General features: G+C 40.6%; 2 protein-coding genes across 2 annotated transcripts in view; both read left to right on the top strand.

Annotated features, from left to right (window-relative positions):
• Window positions 1-5,309, top strand: part of LOC127364576 (protocadherin Fat 3) — a 63,625-nt gene extending 58,316 nt beyond the window's left edge. The window contains exons 52-53 of the mRNA XM_051402208.1: window positions 421-486; window positions 1,842-5,309. Of these exons, the coding sequence (XP_051258168.1) occupies window positions 421-486; window positions 1,842-2,602 (827 nt within the window). The 3' untranslated portion in view covers window positions 2,603-5,309. The remainder of the gene's footprint in view (window positions 1-420; window positions 487-1,841) is intronic.
• A 6,299-nt stretch (window positions 5,310-11,608) lies between these two features.
• The window catches only part of mtnr1bb (melatonin receptor 1Bb), a 40,483-nt gene continuing 33,212 nt past the window's right edge, over window positions 11,609-18,879 (top strand). The window contains exon 1 of the mRNA XM_051402159.1: window positions 11,609-12,550. Within this exon, the coding sequence (XP_051258119.1) occupies window positions 12,343-12,550 (208 nt within the window). The 5' untranslated portion in view covers window positions 11,609-12,342. The remainder of the gene's footprint in view (window positions 12,551-18,879) is intronic.

The following is an 18,879-nucleotide window of genomic DNA, read 5'->3' as shown; positions in this document are numbered from 1 at the left end:
TTATACAATTAGTATATATTCTGTTATGTTTGTGGCCAAGAAAGTAGCACAGAAACAACTGCATAAAAAAACTAAATATATATATAAATATCAGATTTACAACGAGGTGAAGAGTATTCATGTCTGTTTTTCTGGAAATGAGATCTGAATTTTCATCTGACATTAATGCACCTTGCATGAGATAACGTGTTTTTGTATTATGTATCATGTGTTATGAGTTTTGTTTATTTGTGTATTTGTCTATATTGGTGCTAAATGGCTCTCTGCCAGGCTCCCTCTCCCGTTATCAAGTGTGTTGTTCTTCCATGACATAATTCACCATGTCTTTCTGCATTCAGTTGTTTCTATGAGAAGAGCATTTCATCATCAAAGGCTTCCTGTCCCATGAGATATTTGCTTTGTTTTCCACTTCACTGACAGCAAGGCGCCACCTGCAGAGCAAAGATGAGATTTGTGTAGAGTTCATCAAAGAGTACATTGTGGATTGTAAGAACATTAATTTATTTTTTACCCCTTAACCTTTCATTTGAAAGTATTCCAACCAGAAGTATTCCAGCAGCATGGCATTAAGTAAGAACTCCCACATTTTTTTTGTGGTTTTGCTGGCACGGCAGTCTATAAGATATCTCCGTACACGTGTCATGCATTATATACCAGGAGTAGGCATTGCTAATGAAGGGTACTTTCCATCCCACACAGAGGATGACCCCTCTGGCTTCTCTCACTTCATCAATATGATATTTTTTACTCACAGCTCATTAACCTAACCATGAATTATGCAACCTGCATGCTGTAGTTTGTAGGAAGTAGTGGTTTAGCAGGGAATTCTGCATCAGTCCATTTAACAGCATGAACTCAGTGGTAGAAAGGAATTTTGTGGACAGATTTTTATTTATTTATTTTGCACATTAATAAACTCTAAATGAGAATCAGAGCAATTACACAACGTAAACATGCAGTCCCAGAAAACACATCGTAAACCCCACAGTCCCACAGTGAGAAACAGTTATTCAGAAGCCTCCCGCTGCATCGTAGACACAAACAAACACGCAAATACAGACTCAAACATGCAGCACACTCACACATGTACGGACACATTCTCACGCACATAACTAACAAGCAGCACATTTCTATGAAAATATAAAGCGATCAAGGGAGTAGATAATAAGCAGAAAAACTGAAGAGGGGGGAAAAATAGAAACAAACACAACAAGCTTGGGTATACACAGCCTATTCATTAATATAACGGAAATTGGCTGACATTTTTTTCAGAGTTTATTAGCAGGGAGTAAATCACAAGTTCTGGAACCTTGTGTTAGTCACTTTACACCTAGAGGTAGCTGCTGTGGCTTTAGGAGGGCAGAAATGGAATCTGTAGTGATCTGAGTAATTGTGAACATCTTCAGATCAGTCCCTCCAGTAACAGATCCACAAAAGCACATATGCTGGTGTCACCTCACTTACCTCCCGTAGATAAGATTGCGATGATACTGTTGTTTCAGAAGTGATGTATTGATGTGGCACCTTTCACAGGCTGATTCTATTAGATAGATAATCTCATTCCTTGCTCACACTGTGCAATGCAGAAAGGCTGTTTGTAACATAACACACTCTTTCAAGTGAGGACTTCGTACTTCCAGTGATTTGGCAGCAGTAGTTTGACCATGGAATAAAGCCTCAGGCTCCTAACACAGTATGTTAACTGAAATCCCTTTCTTAACTCTCTTAAGTAGGCCATCTCTCTTCTTGTTGTTCTGTTAAAACATACTATTGGTCTCTGAAAATATTCCAAACTGCTTAACATGATGTTTTTCTTTCTTTTCTTTTATTTGGCTTTTCAGCATACCGCTGGGAGTCTTCCAGTCAGACTTCGAGCTGGTTGTCACCGTCACGTCTGCGTCCACCAGAGGTGGGATCCCATTACGACCTCAGTGACACCCAGCAGAACATCAGACGAGGAGGCAGTACACGGTCTCTCCAGCTGGACTACAGAGTGATGGGCTATGGCGGTGACAAGGGCCAAGAGAGGGGACGGGAGACCGAGAAGAGGACCTTCCAGTGGGAGAGGAATCAGTCGGGTGAGTGGGAGCGTAAATGCATCCTGGACAGAGAAGAAAAGAGACGGCACGACAGGGAAGGAAAGAACACAGGCAACAGGAGCAGAGACATGGGGATGCGCCAGGACCACAGAGACCGTCAGCAGTTGCAGGGCCATGACAGCTGCGAAGACAGCTCCTCGCCTGTTTACGAGGAATACCGAGAATCCAGCCATGACCCAGAGCAAACAGAAGACACAGAGAGCCTTTATGATACTTTACCCCCAACCCGACCAGCCTATGAAGGATACCCGTCGAGCCCCCAAGGCATCAACTTGCATCCAGCTCAACTCCTGCCCCCTCTCAGAGCGTGGGACTCACAAACAGGGGAGTGGAGGGGAACGCAAGAGGATCGTGGAGGGCTCGGTTCCAGCAGTCTGGCAGGTTCTGGGGACGAGCTAGAGAGACTACTGAACCTGGTGTCGCTCAGAGCCAGGAGAGCCACGCGAATAAACAGAGCCTCTACCAAATCTGAACCCACAACAGACTGGGATGGATTTAAATGAGCACACAAGACTGTTTAAAACTAATAGATGTAATATTCATTTATAAATTAAAGAGAGGCAATGACCCTCTCTGATTATACTTGACATTTATAATACTACACCGTTGGTCCACCACCTAAAAATAATTAAAGGAGAATATTACCATATATCCTTTTATCATCAAGCATTATTATCCCGCTGTAAGAAACAAACACTAATCCACCACCAATCCCCTGGCTCATTTATAAGCTGGTGGAATAAGAGGAAATATATGTGTTCTGTAGACGCCTTCACCTGAGCTGCATGAGAGTTAGCTGAGATTGGCTGTGAATCAATGCTATTACATTTATTATTTATAGAATCTCTGGAGCACAACATTTATTAACATCAAAATATGAACAGAGCCAGGCTGTCTGTGTTTTAGACGATGCCAATGTACATATGTTATCACGCATTTCATATATCGTTCTGTTGAATCACACGCGTACAGACACACACATACACACAATCAATTTGTCAGCTCAACCGTGTAATGCATTTCTTATTTTTTACTGATGTGAGCTTGGGGTTGTTTTGAGAGAACACACATCCCAGACGTAGCCTCAGAGATGCTATTAGGATTACCATTAGTTGATACCAGGAGATCTTTATTTAATCAAAAAAAAAAATTAATTATTCTATGATCATTTATTATTTATGAGCCTTTATAAACAGAAGTGTTAAGGGTATATGGCTCATATTACATGTATATTGAAAATCTTTTTTGTTTTACTCATGCAACTCTAATAATGGTATAAACACATCCTGATATTACTCTCAATGGACATTATGTACCTTGTATATATTACCAAAGCAGTGCTTCAGACAGAATTAAGCCCAGTTTATACCTGGTATTAATATGTGATATGAATTTTCATACTTCATGTGGTGAACGCCAGCTTGGAGAAATATGTGGAAAAACAGCTGTGCAGAACAGAATCAATCAGCCGAGACATGTACACACGGTTGCCTCATTGATAGCACATATAAAGTGCTGCTGTGTTCCCGGTTCACACACAAAAAGAAATTAAACTTAGATGTTGAACAAGTTTGAAACACAGGCAGAACCAACAGGTGGTACATAACTTGGAGTATTTCAGAACGATAAGTAGATTCCTCTGGTCAACGTAACTCCTTTTGTTTCATTTGAGAAGGACATAAATACTATATATAAATGGAATCCTCAAGAAAGGAGTAGATATTACCTCCACATCAGACTGTACATACTGTACATGTATCTAAATGAAGATGTAACACTGGAGGCCTATTAAGAATTATGGCACTTAAGACACTCAAGGTCTATTTGAAGATTCAAATAAATTACTAAGAGTTTTTTTTTTTTAAATGCCTTCAAAAGCTATTTTATGTTTTGAATAGCCTTTGTCGTGAAGTGAAAAAAATTTGTTCCAACAGGAGCAAAAGTTGTTGTTGTTGCAAGAATGTAGTTTTTCCAGAATAACTGTGGAGTACTAGTAGTACTGTTAAAAAACAACACTGATAGCCACATACCAACTGACTTAAAGGTTTAGTGTGTAACATGTAGGAGGATCTATTGGCAGAAATGGAATATACTATTCATAACTGTTTTGTATCACTTAAAAAACGTTACGATTTTATTACCTTAGAATGAGCCTTTTATATCTACAGATGCCGCACGTCACCTTCCATTAAAAGCCACTATGTTTCTACAGTAGCCCAGAACGGACAAACCGTTGCAAAAATGCCACTAAATCTTACACACTGGTCCTTTAACATGGACATGATCAGGCTAAGTGTCACTAATGTATCCATGTCTCACAGTATATGTCCATTCATCCTCTTTAGTCATTCCTTTTCAGCTCTACTCTGTAGGTGGGTTGCTGAAGCGTGTCCCATTGCATTGGGCAACAGGCAGAGAAACATCCCAGACAGGTCAGACTAACACACGGAAGAAAAAACATTCACACCTGTAGGCACTTTACAGTTTACAGTTCAGCTGGCCTGCATGACTGTGGACTGCAGAAGGAAACCCACCGGGAATACTGTGAGAATGTGCCAACAGAACAACAGGCTGAAATTTAAAACCTAGAACCTCAATGCTGTGAATCAACACTGCGAACACGTGAGACACCTTTGCTGTCATGCTTTGCTACTTTATTACCATCAATTGCAGTTGAATCATCTTGTAAAGTACCTTCTAAATCTATCGGAAGCTATTTCAGGTCACAAAGCCTAATGTTTATATACCAGTGTGGACTTGAAGAATATGCTCCAGCAGATTCATACTTTATTTGAAAGAAAATGGCGTTCGTTTTACGGGTGAATTATGTACCTGATGTGCTGTAGCAGGTGAGCTATGTCTCAACGGAGACTACATGAGATAAATAATACCCATAAAATATTTAATCCTATCAAGTCAGTCTTGTCACGCCTCTTATATGTTTTTCTTTCCCTCCTGACTGAAATCTGGCAGATTCATTTAGCAGAGCTTAAAGTCATCGATGTCCTGGGGAGACATGAAGGCTTGGGAATGTCTTCTTGTATCTTAAGTGCATAAAATGTATGATAAATAAATTTTATTTTGAAATCATTTGAGGTTATTTTAAAAAGAGTGTTATGATCATGGTTTAAGATTGTTTTGGCTGTAATACACTGTCAACAGTTACTTATTATGCCCTTTTTTTGCCTCAGGATATGATTTCTTGAATAGATGTTTGCTGCTTATTGTGTGGTACTCTTTGTTCCTGTGGGTTTATTTCCACACTGACCCAGTGCTATGATCAAATTATGCAGACTGTGCATCTCTAGAAGCACGTGTCTGTGAGCTGTGCAGAAATGTGTTGTGAGGGCTGAGGGCTGGTGGTCTTGTCCACCAGCCTTCAGTAATTCATGAAAAGTGAAATCCAAATTCCACAGCCTCAGTATGTGTTTGATTAATATAACATGCCCCTCTGCTCATAATCCAAAGTAAAGCAGCTTTAATTACCGAATGCGGCAAGGTCTGCTACTGGCGTGTAAGGTGGCATTTCTTAATCGCTCTATCTACATCCTCAAAAGGTGACCAGTCATTAATTTCTTGATTGGTGACAAAAGGTCGAAGGCAGGCAATGGTCAGTGTGTTCCACGTCTACGCTCTGCACGCACTGTCTGTAACTAACAGGGAGATGCATCGTGGAACCTTTGTGGTTTCTGATTATTTCCTCACCCCCTGTGGAGTACACACAAACTTTGTCCTTATTATCATCCTACCTACCTTGTAAAAACACCGACTGTCTGCCAGAAAGCGTTCCCATGGCAACCAGACATTCCCCTAATCCTGTTTGTGTTCCGTTTCCCCTGTCACATGCAACATGTTTTGGCCAATTTAAGGACGAGGTGTATATGTGTGTGTGTGTGTGTGTGTGTGTCGTGTGTGTGTGCGTGTACCATACGAGTGTGTATATATGTGTTTGCTGTATGATCTCACATTAATACGCCTGCTCCCAAAGTAGTGTATGTGTGTTTCTCTGATGCAGCGCAACATGGGGGAAGAGCAGAGTTGTTTGACACAAGAATAACCACTCGCCCACTCCTAAACATATAATATGTAGGTATGAATGCACTGAGAAAAGTCAAGATTCAGTGGTGGCATGCATGCCATCAGGTCTGGGAGAGAAAAATGTGGCTTAAAATTATTTGTAAACATTTCAAGACTCTGTCATTACATCCTTTAAAATAACTATTTACAAAGTGTACATTTTACGATAGCCACTAGCTGCAGCAATAGCTGTACTTTCTCGACAGCAATCATTTTGTCAGAGTAAGTGTTACATTTTTTTGAACAGTGGATATCATTTTTGAGGGAAACACTTCATATATCTTTTAGTGCATGCCAGTTTGTGTCAGTGCAATAGATGGAAATAGCTCATAGTCAAATGTTGGCTGGCTTGTTCCAGTTCTATTCTCTCTCCCTGCAGGAACCATGAACCACAAAAGACACAAACAGGTACAAGGCAGAACTCAAGGGAGATGAATTTTTATTTTCCTCAGCCCAGGAAAAAAAATCATGCATTACTGTGTAAAATGCACATAAAACTTGATGAAACTCGTCACTGCGGGAGACATTCTGAAACTCCTGTTACCGACTTTGCAGCCTAAAAATAATCAGCTTGCTTTGCTCTCCAATGTGATCACAACACCTGAATTTATGTTTCATCTATTACCCCTGCCTGTCACAACAAGGCAACAGAGAAAATTAGATTTGATCAATTAGCATAATATGCTAAACAAGTCTCAAGTGAGAGGTCTCTAAAAGGTGAAGGTGACATGTCACCTTCCTTTTAATCCACCCATTCATTTATGTTTTTTTTGTTTTGTTTTTTTGTCGCGATGCTGTCTTCATTCTGGGCTTTTAGAGGGAGAAAAAGAGGAGTCATTACTTACAAGACATGCATCCTTACGGGCAAAACCTTGCGTAACATTATCTCTGCCTCCAGCCATACGTGTGGTACACACAGAATCAACACCAAAAAACGTAAACCACACAACACAGGTAGAAATAGTCCAGCTGTCTGGTCAGAGGGAGAGTAAAAACTACGAGCAATTTATTCACCCAGATTCACAGCTTATTAAATTATTCTGACAAGGATTATGCAACATGTCCCAATAACTTACATACTCTCTCTGGCACACTCTTTTGATGACCATCCTGCTTGTTTAACGTATTCCAAGCATGCTGGCTGTCCTAGTGACAGGCACAGGGTCAAACCAAAGGCAAATACGAGGGTGTGTGAGGGAAGAGAAACTGGGAGAGAGAGAGAGAGAGAGAGAGAGAGAGAGAGAGAGAGAGAGAGAGAGAGCAATAAACAAAGTGACTGTTGTGTTTATTCATCATGCATCAGAGGAAACCGATGAGGACCTGCCAGTCCCTTTAGCTCTGCTGGCTTTTTATTGGACCATCTGGCATTTACACCATAGAGTCAGCTAAGCCACTTAAAACCTCTTTCTACCCCCACAACCCCCATTTTTTCTCTCTCCTTCTTCTTCACTGTTTTTTTTTTTTTCCCACAATGTTGTTCCTCCAGATCTGGCTGGGCACATCAGGAGAGGGAAAGGATGGACAAAGGAATGAAAGGATGTCAAATAAAGGAGGAGGAGAATAAGGGATAGATCATGTAAGAAAGTCAAGAGATGAGTAGAGAAGTGGGAAAAGTAAGAGAGATTACCATTCCCTAGTTTCTGCTTATTGAGGGGTAACTGTGTGGGTGATTATAAATCCACGCTGTTCTCGGTAACACCAGGATTACACACCCAGCCAGACCTAATCTATGTGCCTAACATCTGCCTCTGATGACACAAACACATGCATACACACAAACATGCACACAGTCATACATGCACGTACAACACTCACATGACCATAATGGTTACAAATGCAGACACTGTCACAAGCAATTTCATCAAATCTATTATTCACGAATTCTTTAATCTTACGAGTGCAATTGGACACAATATGCCTACACTGCTGAACCAAGGGATGGGGGATGGGAAAATTGAATGGTAAGGGGTCATGTCTATGTATGACAATATGAATTCGCGTCAGAAAGCCGCCCTCAGCTGTGTGTGACTGAGTAGAGGAAGCTGTGCACCAGCCCTAGCCCATCACCCCCCCCTCCCGCAGATTATTACATGGCAATCCTCTGGCATATGCCTAGAAAACGGCAATGCGTGAGAAAGGGAAGATCTGCTGCCACATACTTTATTGGGTTTTCTGTGTGATGAGGGCGCATTAATGTGATTGGATTGTACTACAACTCATCTAGTATTAAATTATCATTATATGGTATTAAAAGACTAGTAAGTAATTGTCTCAAACTTTGGGACATTTCTTTGGAGGGAAAATGGTGACTTTCTGCAAACTACACAAAGACCAATATGCTGAATCCGCATTATCAGGGATATGTTTATTTTACCCTCCATAAGTCTTGGCTTGAGCTCTTTTATGCTGATTTAACAGGGGGGCTTTAGTGTTTCCGTGTTGGACTTTATTACAATGCTCCCCAGTTTGTTCTGATCTTGTAAAGAAATGCTGCCTAAAACAAAGGTGAGACAGAATGATGGATCAAAATGCTGCTGAGAAATTTGGCAGCATCATGGGCCTGAGAGCTCAGCTTGTTATCTGCTTTAGCTCTGAGGAATTGGTACGCTGTCACCCTCGAGATTGCTGAGATCTGATTTTGGTAAAAAGGAGGTCTGCTCGATATTGTGCTTTGATCATCAGGGGGTTTTTATGTTTTCACCAGCAGAATAAGCATCTAGATTTGCTGAAGTTGCTACAACTGTAAGATTTTTATAAGGTCCTTGTTGAACTGTGCAAGTGTGAAATGCCTGTGGTAGTAACCTTTATAGTCCATCAGATGACTCGAATGTAAGAACAATCCTAGCGCATCTAAAAGGCACAAACATCCACCAATACAAATTGTTGATGTTACACCTGAAGACACCCTTGCTAACAATTAAATTAAATTAAAACCGTTTGTTGATTCTGCAGACATACGGCTTTGATTAATAGCTTCTTCTCCCTCCCTCTATATCTCTAAAATAAAATCTATGGCAGCAATTCCAAATCCAGGTTAAAACAAAATCTCTTTTCGTTTGGTTTCTTGGTTTAGGGGTTATTTTCCACCACATTTCACATGGTATTTCTGTGCTTTTGTGCTTCTTTCATGAGCTGAGAGACAAACCAATTATGCAATCCCAATAATTATTCAAAAGAACCACTTAATATAACAAAATCAACTATCTGTGTCCCAAATAATGATACCACTTTCTAATCATGTGCCCTTTATAAAGGGCTACGTGTCTGACATTCTAACAAATCATCTCTAATCCAGCTTCAAATGTTGAGTGATTATCACTGATGAAGATTCCCAGGCTTCTCATTCCCAAATAAAACAGTTGCTGAAGGTAGTAAGTCATCTGCAAATAACAATATTATTAAAAAGAAATATTACAACAATTGATCAAATCTGCAGTTATAAATGGCAACAAGTTGTTGTTAAACAGAGTTTGGTGCAGCTATACTGCATCTCCTTTTGTAACTAAAAAGACTAAAAAAGATACAGTGCCATACATGCTGAAAAAGAAGCCGGCCTCTACGTGCTTAATATTCCCCTGTGTGCTTTTATGGCAGAGGTTTTGTAGTTATGTAGCTATAAGTCAAATAATACAGTTTTAATCTAAGCAGGGTTTGGACCTGCATCACCACTTTCTGACCGCATGCAGCTGGTGCCCTTTTTATTTTTTCAGACTGACCAACATTGCCACTAGTACGGCTAAATAGTATATCTTGCAGACTTGCAGAAAACAGACAGTCTACGCATAATAGATAGCACCATTTTCTTAATTTCCCCATATACAGACAATAAATTATTCATAACAAAGATTGACCCACGTGGTTAATAAAATAATCACTGCCATTCAGTTTTATTATAATGAATTACAGTTTTTATTACATGCTGTATCCCTACTGAATGCTGCTCAAGACATCCTTCTCCTCCAAACCCATTTGTCATCCCAATAAGTGGTGTTACAAAAAGATTAGATGTCTTTGAAAAATGGCTACGCTTGTTCCATTATTAAAACACTCACAAGGAAATATAAACAGTGGTACTGCCAGGCAAGTTTCCCCTTGTGTCTTTACACCCTACTTCCAGACATTTGTTTTGGTGGCACCATCTGGTGATTTTAACCAAACTCTCTGCGGAACAACGGCTCTGAGGGAGCCAACAAAGATTCATCAATATTAATAAAACCATGTTTTCCTGTGGAGTACAGCAAAATGAACATTGCCATATGGAGCAGCTATGTTACTTGTTCTCATAGAGGACGGCGCTGATACCTAGTTCTTGTGGCTGGTCTGCTAGAGCATCATCCATCCACTTCCCCATTCCTGCTAATATTCCCACCGTACAATATGCTCCACTGCCATAAATGAGTGCTTAAGGTTATTGAAGGGTCTTTCAGAGCAGGCAAACACAGTAATCACATTGGCTGTAGATTCAGAAAATCTTTAAAGCATGTCCACCATAGTCAGCGCAGCTTTATCAGAGCTTTGCAGTTTTCAATTAGTAGATTTATGTTTTGCATCGTCAATGCTATTCTACATGTGTGAAGTTGTGTCAGTCCCTGCTCCTGCTGGTGTGTGTGTGTGTGTGTGTGTGTCTTTGTGCCAATCTGGCTGACCTCAGAGCCAGAGCTGTCTGTCTCCTGGTCATCACATCATGCCCGTGGAACACATCACCCTGCTTTGAGGCTGACACTGGGCTGCTCTAATCTGCTCCTGCTGCTGTGCTTGAGGGCATCCGCTGCAGCCATACGCCCAGTGGTGAAGAGTTAAACAAGTGAATGGCGCTGGCCTCAATGTGTCACCACTGGCACTGACAATATCGATGACATATAAATCCACTGGATCTGATAGGAGAGTTCGACTGCATTGCTGCCACCAGTTACCCATGCACGTCAAGGGATGAATGGGATTAGACTGCCACCTCCACTTGCTCTGACTGCACCGTGCACCAAAGTGAATCATAGTCCAGAGTCCAAAAATGCTGCTTTTTACTGGTTATTTTCATATTTTTTTATTTTTTAAAGGTGCATGCATTAACACGGGATTTAATAAACCAAATAAATCAGGACATAAACATATGATTTCAGGCAACAGACCTACTGAACAGCATATTATTGTGATTTCAAAATGTTCTCTGGCTCATCTGTGACAAATGCTCCACATAAGTCACAGTGTGCTGATTGGACTTCCCGTGCCGACCCACCGCTGCGTGTACACTTAGAGCAACTCCGAGCATTGTGCTGAGATCAAAGACAGATTCTTGGCAAGTCACGCTGGGAATGGCCAGGGGAAGATGAGGGAAATCTTTGTTTGCACGCGTACCTCGGCGTGGTATTTGGGGGGGGGGGCGGAGAGAGAGGCTCAAAGGGGGAGGCGAGAGAAAGGGACAGACACATGAAGCCAGGTAAAATTGTTGTCTGTCAAGCCGTGTGTCTCTCCGTGCTCACACCGTGAGGATTCTCTCTCCCCCTCTCCCTCTCTCTCTCTCTGATATTTACCACAGTGCCGCCTCGCAACGCGCAACGCCGTTTGCGTCGTAGTTCAGCGCATGGCAAGGGCATCACAAACGGCTAGGGAGGACGATTTGTTCCTCCGTTTGCAGAGAATAGCAAATTAAATCAGGAGGGACTCCCGAGGCGGTGCGATGGTTTGACATTTTAGAAAAGGAATAGCCTTCTCTTTTTTTTTTTTTTTTTTTTTGACCAACGTGGGCGCATACAGACGGATGGGAGTTCGAGATGCCAACCAGCAAGCTAGGGGCATTCGAGGGGATGGAGACTTTAAATATGAGTGGTCTGGACCTACTTTGATGAAATATTTTTGAAACGACAAATAATTTACCTTTCCTTACCAGGGTGGAGGTGTGGCAACGCCGCATGTCCGATCGGCTTTCTGTGGCACATGGATGGATGAGTTTTGTGCGAAAGGACAAGAGTCTATGTAACTTTATATAGGTCACCCCGCATAATATCAACAAACTCATATCTCCTTTAAGTAGCAGACTTGACGTGCGCTCTCGTGGAACTCGGAGAGTCACCCAGGTGCGCTCCAAGTTTCATTTAGGACACACCGGCGGTACCTGCGGGACATAGAGCACGGTTAGGACTTGAAGGCAGCGTTGGGCTGTGGGCCAGTGATGCCGGACACATTCACACTCATAAAGAACCGGACAGAGCCACGGCTGGGGCAGCTAGAGCGCACACTGGCCACGGAGGGGAGTGCCCGCCCCGCCTGGGTCATAGGAATCCTGGCCAGCGTGTTGATCTTCACCACCGTGGTGGACGTGCTGGGGAATCTGCTGGTGATCATCTCGGTGTTCAGGAACCGCAAGCTGAGGAACTCGGGTAAGAGCTTCCGCCCCCTTTGCAATGGCTCCATTTCATAACAAAGGTTAAAACCTGGTGAACCCCGTCATATTCTGAGGGAAGGGTCGTTCTGCACTTCAGTTTAACGTGGGTCCATGTTAGAACTTCCATTACTATGAATTTATATAACAATGTAAATGTGTGTGATATTGATTCTGTAGGGGAATCCTGGGTAGACCAGATCTACTTTGTTTCACCCTGCACTCATGTCTTTATGTGCTGCGTGTCCGCATTTCATGGTTTGACCCTGAGAGCTTTGAGGGCCCCCCCCCAAAAAAAAATCCCACTGTCATCAATGAACCCCAGACTATTCCAAAGTAATTTTATGGCTTTAATAAAGAAAGTAGACATTTAAGTGAACTCACACCACATAATCTGTAGCTTCCGACCAAATGCCCCCTTTTAGATTAGGGTGCCAATCTATTTCTGTAAGCCTGCTTGCAACCTAAATGACTAAAAGGCTCTATATAGCTTCTGGTTGATAACATTAGCCAGAGCGCTTCATATCTTGCTGAAGGGCATCTGGCTGCTGGTGGACACAGTGATGGCTGTTAAAGGGATTTAACCTGTACATTTCCAGTCCAGGGACAGTGAATTTGAAGACTCAGCTGGCCAATTATGTCTTCACAGCTTTATATTACGCTATAGTAACAGCTTGATGGATACCTTACACTATTAGAACTACTGTAACAGCTTGCTGTCTGTCTCTTGTCTCAAAAAAGTAACCAGTAAAGCGCCCTAATGCACTCTCTGTGATAATGCCCTCACAGAGACCCTCCAGGTAGATGGGTTATTTGTGAGGAAAACTAGATTTGTAACATTGGGTTGTCTTGCTGTGAAACAAAAACAATTTTACGATTGGAAGATAAGAACCTTGAGCAGTTGGTTAGAAGAGATTATTGATTTAATAGGGATGTAAAGAGCTGCTGCAACATTAAAGCACCTTGATTGTGGCCCAGAGGGATTGTGGGATACAATAAGGTCGTATTTGAACTCCTTTGGATTGTGTGTTATGGTGTACATTAAAATATTTTATTCATAGTCTTTTGTTTGCTTTTGTGCACACGTCTACATTTTTTTCAATGTCATTTGTGTATGTGTGTAATGTATGCGTTCGATTTCCGGTCTGTAAAATGAAAGTAAAAATTTGAATATTTAAAAAAAAAAAAAGTAAAGTAAAGTTCAAAGGTAGGCTGGCTCACACCTGCCGTATAAGAGCTGGTTAATAAGCACAGGTGAGTCCTTTTGAAAACTTGACTATACTGATGTTGATGAACCAGTTCTGATGTGTGAAATTACCCAGGAGGCCTCATGCAGCTACAGTGAAGCATAATGCCAAATCATAAAGCGTGGAAGTACTCTTTCACTTCAGGTAAAAAATGCACTTGTGTGGGGGGGTTGTAATTCAACTCTTTTCTGAGGAAAATGAACCCCTTTCATGCATTTTACTGAATCATGCACAGTTATAGGTTTAATGCCTCATTTGCCCATCTTCATTAAAGTCTACTGACACTGTTTGTTTACTGAAATTTATTCCTGAAACATGTATCTCACCCTAGTGGCTGACTTTTAAAGACTGCTTAAGAACAAATGTGAGACTAAAAGATGGATATCTTATGCAGTATAGTCTGCCACACTGTGCTGATCGGCTATTTTGTGCTTTATAAGGCAACAATTAGGGCAGGAAATATGCATTTATTTGCATATTCAGCAGAAATTTTCAGCCAGTAGGATGCTCTTTCTTCCTTATTAGTCGATGAGCAAAATACGCTGAGGATTAACCAAAACAACTACTTTCCTCTCATTTAAAAACATTATGAACCTCTCCTTGTATTTGTTCACCTGGGAAAATATTTTTTATTTTATTTATTTTTCCGTTAGATGGACACAATAGTCACTGGAGCATTTGAATGCAAGCCCATCTTCAGGGAAAGACTCCCACATTCTGCACTCTCACATGGATTATTTTTAGGTAAGGTTTTAGGTAAGGTTCAGCTTATTCATAGCTCTGAGTCGCCTTGAACCAAGGTTATGTATCTAAGCTGTTAAGAAATGGAATTCAAAAAATTAAGATGCAAGAAACACACGTGTACATCAGGAGCAATATGTCAAGTGTGATTCTATTTGTTTGTAGCGTCACCTACAGCAATCGTTTTAATCATTATCTTATTAAAGTTAATGCACGGTGACTGACTTATGCTATGCAGATAGCTTCATTCAGGGGATTTAATCTAATCAAATACAAGTCTTCCCACTATTTGAGTGGATAAGAAGGAGATTAAGGTTTATTAAAAAGAGAGTTGCTTGTTGTAACCACACAACCAAGTTTAACATCTTTATCTTTGCTGCTTTTCATTTTTACTCCTGCCTACCTTTGAAGGAACCTTTTTCAATATAAGACTTGCAGTCTTGAGTAATAGTGAGTGCATACGGCCACGTGGCCCCAAAATACAACAGCAACTGTGGCAGTTTTTGTCCCACATAAATCTCACACAGCGGACACACTGGTATTGTATAAAAAATCATCACATTGGATAAGATTACGTTTACCCTTTGGCAAAACGCGTTTTTCTGTCCACAGAGCCTGATTCAAGTACCCCTTGTGCTTTTAAGGGGAAGCACTCATGGCTTGGACGTTAGAGGAAAGGGTGATTATGCTGATCTTTTGCTGAATTGGGACCATGACACCACCAGGCCCAGCAGTTCATTTTGCATTCCAGGACACATAGTACACCTGTCAATCTTGCCCACAATTTTAAAAATAATTGCCTGCACGGGGGCATCCGACATATCTTTGGTTCAATCACCTGTCTAGACCAGCTAATAACCAGATAAGACTATATAATGAAACATTTAATTTTAAAACTTAATTAAAAATAGCTTAATTTCTATTCAAGGTATTCTTGGATGTTGTGGGTTATCCTTTCTCTATCTATTTCTAGGTTCCTCATAGCCTACCTCTCCAGAAAGAGTTATATATTTGTTTTTTGCCACTCACATTTCTACCTTAAAGCTGATCTCTCTCAACTCAAACAGCCCACTCAGCAGTTCTACACTGAACCGACAGTTGTGAACTCAAAGGACGGCTACTGTAGATTGAAACAACCCACTCAACAGTTTACGCTGGAAAACACCTGACTTATATATAAACAGTCACAGCAAGAGTAGAGGGCTAAAGTTACCCGCTAGAGTTGTCATAGCTTTGCATTTAAGCTCCTGCTGTGAACAAAATAAACTGACTGCTGAGTGTTGGACCGCAGTATTTCATCAGTTGCTAGGTTGGTGATGAGTGATGACTAACTGCATCTACAAAGTCATACTGTAGTAAATATTATAGTACACACTCTTATTCTGACACTGAATTGGCATTGAGATATCTGTGATTCATGCTAATCAACACTCTGATGCATGTTGGTCATGTAACCAAGCAGCATTAGGACTACACAGGGATTTTACATTACCTTTTTGCCTTCTCGCTTTTTCTGTTTTGTCTTTTCAAAGACCTCAATGTTTCATTTAAAGGGCCTTCTTTCTCATCATGTCCTATTGTACGTTGGCAAGCTTGTGCCACAGACACCCAATCACGCACGCATGCATTCATAAGCCATTAGAGCCATTTGTCCCCTGAAATTAGTTTTTTTTTTAAAGAAAAGCTTTGAATCATACACAGGCACTCTGACGTACAGATGTGTGCCTGCATGAAAGACACACGATACATTTTTACACAAGAATATAGTCCGTCTACTCATCTTAATGGCATATTGTGCTGTATTTGTGTGAGTATGTGAAAAGTGCCCTGTACAGTTGTGGGGGGCAGAGTTTTTTGTCCCTTGAGATTTGTCTTTGAAGGAGCTTAGGTGGTGCGAACCTTCAAAGAGAGTTATACAGGATCACATATTACAGAGACTCTCTTCACAGAGACTTTATTTACATCATATCTCTTCTCCTCCCTCTCATTCCCCTTCTCCAGCTACTTTCCTCTAAAGCTCTCTGCCTCTACAAAAATAATGCTTAAAATATTCCCTAGTTAATACTGAGGCTTGAAAAAAAAAACACTCTTTACTCAGTGCAGTGTTTCACATCTAGCTGCCCCCAGTCTGTCTCTGTCCATGGTGCTGAAAACCAGTCTTTTCATGTGTCTCTCCATGGTGCTGAAACACAGACTTAAGGCCTCTTTAGGTCTGTGTTCTCGTCTGTACTTGTGAAACGCCATCAGTTACCACCCATTCAACTGTTCCATTCAAAGTCCACATCCAGCCAAGTACAGTCGGAATGTTCCTGCTCTGCCCGTTTTACAGAAGATCCATTTGAAGATGATTTGTGTTGATTTGAGGTAGACAAACAGCATGCATTTCGCCTCAATCAATGGTGATGGCTGACTCAGTACTGTTTCAAATTTTCTTCCCACAACTGTTATTGTGCCAACATATTAAAGCTAGGGTAAGTAATGTATTTCAGAAGCATTTTTTGTCATGTTTGTTGAAATTCTCTTTACATCCCGACTGAAATAAATCGATCAAATACCCTGGAAAAATAGAATAGAATAGAATACAACTTTATAGTTTAGCCTAGGCTGGAAAATCAACTTTGGTCTCACCAGATCAGATGAAAAAAAAAAAGAAATTCGGTATCTGTAGCAATCACAGGCCTGTAATAAGCCCTGAAATGTGTGGCTTTTCAACAATGGCAAGAACTGAGGGACAGGTATTTATCTGGTTTGTTTTGTTTTCAGGGAAAATCATTATTTTCCTGAACTGTGTAGAACTATATATATTTTCAGCTGGATACTTTAAAAATCCAGTCGTCTCTTAACAGTTTCTCCAGCATTACTTACTGTAGCTTTAAGCTGAGGTGAGAAAGTTAACGTTTAGATTTCAAATATGTGGTTGCTCAACCAAAATAATGCTAGTCGACCAGCTGCCGTGATGATTGACTGGCTAACGTCCATGGTGAGAACAGTCTTTGTAGTAGACTAATCTACTAATCATAGACCAGAAATTTACTGGTTGTGTTCTGGTTGTGATGTCTCTGTAGTGTTTGAACATGGATGCCAAATTAGTTTGCGTTTGGACAGTAATGTTACAACAGTGCTGCCTCTGTGTCCTACCACAAAAAAAAAAAAAGAATATGAATGGAAGAAGAAGAACGGAGGCAGTGTGGTAGCTATGTATACACTGAAGTAGAGATAACTGTTTTGAGAAAGCTCTTCAGTCTCTGTCTGGCTCTCTCTTTCCCAGACCTCTGTTTCTCCCAATGCTCCTCTGTGGCATCAATATACTACTACTAATGTACTACCGCTGCTCTTTCTTAGCTGTAGTTTAGTTAGCTGTTTTTTCATTGATAAAACATGAAAACGTGACTAAAATATTCATACAGCAGAGAGAAAGAGCAACCATGCACATGTGTATGTCTGATCTGGTATAATTATACTTGTAAGGAACAATTCTTGAAAGCTCAGACACACACCATTTTTCCTGGTTAAAATTGGTTATAAATTGGTATAGATTTACCAGAGGTGTGTGGTGTGTAGTGGTTATATTGTCAGCCCCCAGTGAATGAGTGCAAGTCAATACAGTATCCTCAAACATTTACAAATGTATGAAACACAGAGCTTGTGTTGAGTTGCTAACGGGCAGCTTCAGCTTTATAGTTTATTGGACAGTTCCCAAGTCTACATTTCACATCTTAACATTTTAGGCATTCAGCTGACACGTTAATCCAGAGTGTCTCCCAGTGAATAAGTATGGAGGATTTCCTTGTCTTGCTTCGAGACATCTTGACAGAACATACGGCTGTTAGCAGACTATTGCAAGGAATCTCTCTGAAAACCATCCCACTGCTCTGTCTATACTGACAATTGTCAGGAGATGTACATTAACCGGCGATTGAAGCAATGGACAATTAATCGGGCCATGATGTACATTGATTTTATTGCAGTCATCTTTCAACGTGGAGAGAAAAAGTCCAAAAAGAGATTTGTTTTGATAAATGTCAGCTAGAATGAAGCCGAGTTATATCAGCCCACTGTAATATTTTCCTAAAATATCAGGTGATATAACTACTACTACAATTCTTCCAATTCACTTTAATGTAAAAATATAGTGTAAATTAATCTTACTTTGTTTAATGGTGCAGAAATAACAAATTGCTTTCACATTGAAAATATATTTCAAAGTGACATATATGGTTAAAAGTGAGCATTATTTCACTTAATTTGTAATTGCGTGCTGTTGCCATTTTATGAGATTTATTCTTCCAAAATAAATTGAGAAACAATTTAGCATTGAGCATTGAGCATGCATAATTGG

This window comes from Dicentrarchus labrax, unplaced genomic scaffold (assembly GCF_905237075.1).
Source record: "Dicentrarchus labrax unplaced genomic scaffold, dlabrax2021, whole genome shotgun sequence".
NCBI classification, from domain to species: Eukaryota; Metazoa; Chordata; class Actinopteri; family Moronidae; genus Dicentrarchus; species Dicentrarchus labrax.
Note: the sequence above shows the minus strand (reverse complement) of the source record. Positions and strands in the feature narration are given on the sequence as shown.